This window comes from Montipora capricornis, chromosome 10 (genome assembly GCF_036669925.1).
Source record: "Montipora capricornis isolate CH-2021 chromosome 10, ASM3666992v2, whole genome shotgun sequence".
Taxonomy (NCBI): Eukaryota; Metazoa; Cnidaria; class Anthozoa; order Scleractinia; family Acroporidae; genus Montipora; species Montipora capricornis.
In genome coordinates this window covers 10,764,503-10,769,502 of record NC_090892.1, presented here as the reverse complement: position 1 = coordinate 10,769,502, position 5,000 = coordinate 10,764,503, and the positions used below count along the sequence as shown (strand labels likewise).

The following is a 5,000-nucleotide window of genomic DNA, read 5'->3' as shown; positions in this document are numbered from 1 at the left end:
CCCACCCAATCGCCATCAAGAATTTCAAGTCAGTAAGTTTAAAAGCTTAGTTGTATATTGTCAGAAACCCATAAGGGTATATATATGTATATCATCAGATCTCATACAGAATGGTATCTGTAGGAGTTTTACTGTCAACTGCGAGGTTTATTGCAGAATGTCTCCTCTCTTATCAGCTTGTTTTTGTTATTCTCGTTCCGATGATTCCTTTGCTGCAGTTACTTGGGTTGTTTTACATTTTGAAGATCGCTGAGCGTGTCATAGTCAAGAAGGTGTTCGGTGAAGGGCATCTTCCGGGAATGGATTCCATGTGGGTATCGGACGACAGTCAACAGCAATATGTTCTCAGTTCAGTGTTTTGCTTCGAACTCGACGGCAGGGTTGAAGATAGAATAAAGCTCTTAAGCCAAGCTATTTTGGAGCGGCTTGTGAACGGAAAGACAGCCAACGGGGACTTGATCTATTATAGAACTCGTTGCTATATTCGGCCTGGGTGGTTTCAGTACTTTTTGCGAGAGGACCCATCCTTCAACATCGAAAACCATGTGTTGAAATGGGAGGGAGAGGTTCCTCGATCAAAAGACGAGTTGATGGCTTTGGTTTCTAGGCTGAGCATGGAGCCTTTACCTGCAAAAAGATCTCCTTGGCAATGTGTTTGCATTCCAACAAACTTTGGCAAGAATGATCTTTTTGTCCTTCTCAGATTGTCGCATGCTCTTGCTGATGGAGTTTCCAATGTAAAATTCCTCCTTTACCAACTTCCTGATAAAGTTATTCCTCAGAAAGAACCGCAAAAGTTTTCGACCACCAACAGGTTACTTTTCCTGGTTAAGGCTGCGTTTATAACTCCTAAGTACTTGTTCGAGCTTGTCCTAGCAACTCCTGACAGATCTATTTTACATGGACCGAATCTCAGTGGAGTGAAAAAAATTGCATGGAATGAAGCATTTGACCTTCAGTTGATAAAAAAGATCAAATCAGCTACAGGCACAACTGTCAATGATGTAATAATGGCTTGCCTTACCAGTGCACTGAGGAAGTACTTCCAGAAAAAAGGTGTGGAGAATCCTGTAGATGTGACGGCTTCTGTTCCTGTGGATGTCCGTCCACCATCTAAAGAACTTCACTTTGATAACTATTTCTCATTCATCTTTCCCAAAATGGCTGTGGCTACTGATGGCATTCTTGAACAACTGTACGAAACTAGAGCTCGCATGAACGAAATAAAAGTGTCTGGTACACCATTCATCACAGCTGGAATCATATCCATTTCACAAGGGATCTTTCCACAGTTCCTGAACACTTATTCAAATAAAGTTCTGTGCGACAAAACAAGTTGCCTTTTCTCAAATCTCCCCGGTCCACAACAGATGTACACCGTTAAAGGCAGCCGTTTGAAATATTTGATGTTTTTTCCCCCACACAATCATAATATTGGAGTCGCAATGTCCGTTTTCAGTTATGCAGGGCAAGTTATTATTGGAGTTCACAGTGATTCGGCAGTGCTACCAGATCCAGAGATTATTGTTGAAGAATTTGGAAATGCTATAAATGAGATGGCAAAATGTGTTAACGGTAAAAATGATAGTGATTAGATGAGCCGACGTAGCAAATTATTAATCTTTTATGTCAGAACCTACCGTAGACTTTGTTAAAGAGAAAACGCTTTGTTCTGTCAGGTTAGAATTTAGAACGATCCTCCATTTGCAGGCCAAGCAGGGTCGTTGCTGCAAATTTTCGAAAAAAGCTGCTGGAAATTTGTGATGACTGCTTTTTTAAATTTATTCTTCAAATTATAAAAATTGCGGTGTCAAGTGTTGCTCCAAGGTTAAAAAAAATTAATACTGCTACATGTAATCTGGAATACAGTAGTCACTGCAATTTTCAAACAGCTGTAAGTGAGAAAGTTGAGCATGTGAATCACGATTGTAAGTTTGTGGGTTAGGCATGGTTTTTTTCTCGGTTGGCTTATTTACGTAGTTTAATGATGATTTGTTCTTGATACAAATCGTGGTCAATCTTCATTGCATCAGATGCACCCTCTGTGTCTCCAACAGTTGATTTGCCAAGCATGTTTCTTCTTCTCTTGGAAAAGAGGTTGTGTTGGCTTGGCCATGTTACAAGAATGCCTGATGGCTGCATTCCAAAAGACATTTTATACAGTCAACTTAAAATGAGAACTCGAGAGTAGTCCGTAACCAAGGGCCTACAACTCCAATACTGGGTCTTAACAAATGTTAAAGGGCTCAGCGACTCTAGCTTCTTGATTGCTTAAAGCTAACTCCTCTATCAATCACATTTACTTAAGTAACAGTGATGATGTGATGGTTTATCATCATCATCATCATCATCATCATTATAATTCTTTATTATTGTCATTAGTGTTTTAATTTTTATTTTATTATTTGACTGCTGTCCTTTTTACTGTCTTGCAGTGTTAAAGCTTTATTTGTTCAGTGTGACTGCGCGATGCAGTTATGAGCTATGCTGTCAGTCAATATTTGACTCTGTGGCTGCGTGATGCAGCTCGAGTCAAATACCCACATTTCACCCTTGCTCACCATAGTCTCCAGTAGCTCAGTGGTTAGAGCATCAGTACTAGATATTTATATTATTGACTGAAGTTTAGAACCTATTTAAAACTGATTTTATGTTTGTTGAAGCAATCGAATGTGCTAAACAAAACCACTTGAGGAAATTGCCTCAGAAAACCTAGTGAGCCTCTAATGTACGTCATGTATATCTAAATAGTCTGTATCAGTCACTAATTGTGTGACCCAATCGACGAGTTGTTCGCTGAAAGCGTGGCAATACTAGAGTGTTTTTAAGGTAAATAGTCTGAAAATAGCCTAAATATATTCTAGATCTCCTGATACTCAATAGAAAAAAACGCGTTTTGATTAAAATTTTGAGTAGATAAGTCCATATTGTGCGGTATTTTGCAAATTTTCCCAAATTGTGCGGAATTGTGCGGGTTTTACCAAATTGTGCGGTTCCGCACCCGCGCACCCTGTCAGAAGGCCTGTTTATAGTCGCAACTGTTACCTACGTGTGTGATTTTTTAGGGCTCTAGATATACATTAATTTTATTATTTTCTCAAATTGCACTCGCCTATGGCTCGCGCAATTTTGAGAACTTTCAAAATATCACTTGTTCCCTTAAATCATTAAATGCATGAGCAAGTTTATACGATTTAATTCCTATACAGATTTCATCTATTTTTAGTTTATCATTATAGCCTGTACGGTTAATAGTCTTACTATAGCTTGAGTTTGAGATTTTAGGATATTTTAGGATTTTAAATATAGTTATTTTATTTTACTTAACACTCAAAAGTGTTAGTTGGGTTATTAATAATTAATAATTTGTATCCATGTTACATTCATTTAGTGATCAATGGTGATCCTTGCAATCTGATTGGCTGATTTGAGAAGTCACTATTTTTTGCTCTTAATCACACCATTTCCCAGCCAATCAGAAGGAACACTAAAGCAAAACAACCAATCAGATTTCAAAGCTTGTAGGTAACCAATAAAATTGCAGGCAAATGAAAATCATTGTGTGCCGAATTTTGCAACTTTTGCTCCCAACTGGATCAATAAAATATTGGCACCAACTAAAATCCTGTAGTTCAGTGATTAAATAATAATTGTGTGATTTCTAAATGGATGTATTAAAGGGGTAATTGAACTTAGTGTTGTGCAATTTTGGTCTGAAGCACTCCATTCAGTTCAATTACTATTATTAATCGTAACTGTTACAAAATTATTGAATCTGATTGGTTCTGTGGGCGCTGCATTTGTCACGTAATTGCAGGTATCCATTCTCAAAACTCTAAATTGGATACCTGTAATTGGACACCTACTTCATCTGCACATCAATCACATGCATTTGGATGGGATCTTTCTTGCTGTTTTCTCACTGTTTGCAAAACTCTTTAACATTAAATTTTTTCACACAAAAGGTATTCAAAGACTTTTTACCCTTGCATTTGTAATAGTTACGATTAATTAGTAATAGGACTTCCTGTCGTACAATTCAGGGGTAATTGTCCTCTTAATTTCAATTGGCCATGTGTGCAAATTCCTCGCCTGTTTACTCACTGAATAATCACTATTGTACTTCACTCAGTCCTATTACTATTCCTTAACAGGTACTCAGCCTTCTTTTTAATGAAATGTATGTACATATTGTGAAGGATAGTTGCAGAATTTGGAAAGTACATGTAACATGGGCTATAAAATGGGCATTAGATTAAAATTAATAATTGCTGTCACAGTAAAACCCTGTGAGGGGTGTACACTATTTATGAGTCAATGAGTTAGTGCATAATCACTGAAACGAGGGCTTAGGCTTAATCAATAAACTATTGCTATATTGACTGTGAGTCTCATTGGACTCATGACTCATTGACTCATTGATTTATTGACTCATAAAACATGGGACGTCCCCTGTGAGTAAGAACCTGTTAGGCTAAAATTTGTCACTTAGACCCCATCCATACAAGAACCTCTTTAATTAATAAGCCTAAAATTTGAAACAGGTTCTTATTTTCTACAATCTAAAAGATATGTGTGCACTTTGGCAAAATTAATAAGATACCTAATAATTAATGTCAATTATTGACATTTCGGGTTCTCCCTGGAGACAAAGGTTCCTTGCCACTTTAATTGGAATGTAAATACCACTGTTGAAAATCAAATTAATTTTTACTTAAGCAGTTACATGCATCAATATAATACAGGGGCCAGGGTTATTAAGAGTTTTAGTTTGGACAGTACAACAATTTCAGAAAACTGGATGCCTCATTACTGTAGATAAAACTGATGACCAATTGATCAAAGGACTGGATCACTATGAGTTTTGATTACTAAGTTGTATCCTCTATAATGTTGATCGGTAATTAGTTGTATCAAAAAGGTCTTGGTGGGAACTTAATATCTGTTCACTCTGCTGTTCATGCGGACTTTCAGATATTTTCTATGAACTACAGTTTCAC

The 5,000-nt window shown here is 37.1% G+C and overlaps 1 protein-coding gene across 1 annotated transcript in view; it reads left to right on the top strand.

Moving 5' to 3' along the window:
• The window catches only part of LOC138019115 (putative diacyglycerol O-acyltransferase MT1809), a 6,112-nt gene that overhangs the window by 515 nt on the left and 597 nt on the right, over positions 1–5,000 (top strand). The window contains exon 1 of the mRNA XM_068865787.1: positions 1–5,000. This exon is cut by the window's left edge and continues 515 nt beyond it; it is cut by the window's right edge and continues 597 nt beyond it. Coding sequence (XP_068721888.1) covers positions 111–1,595 — 1,485 coding nt within the window. The 5' untranslated portion in view covers positions 1–110 and the 3' untranslated portion in view covers positions 1,596–5,000.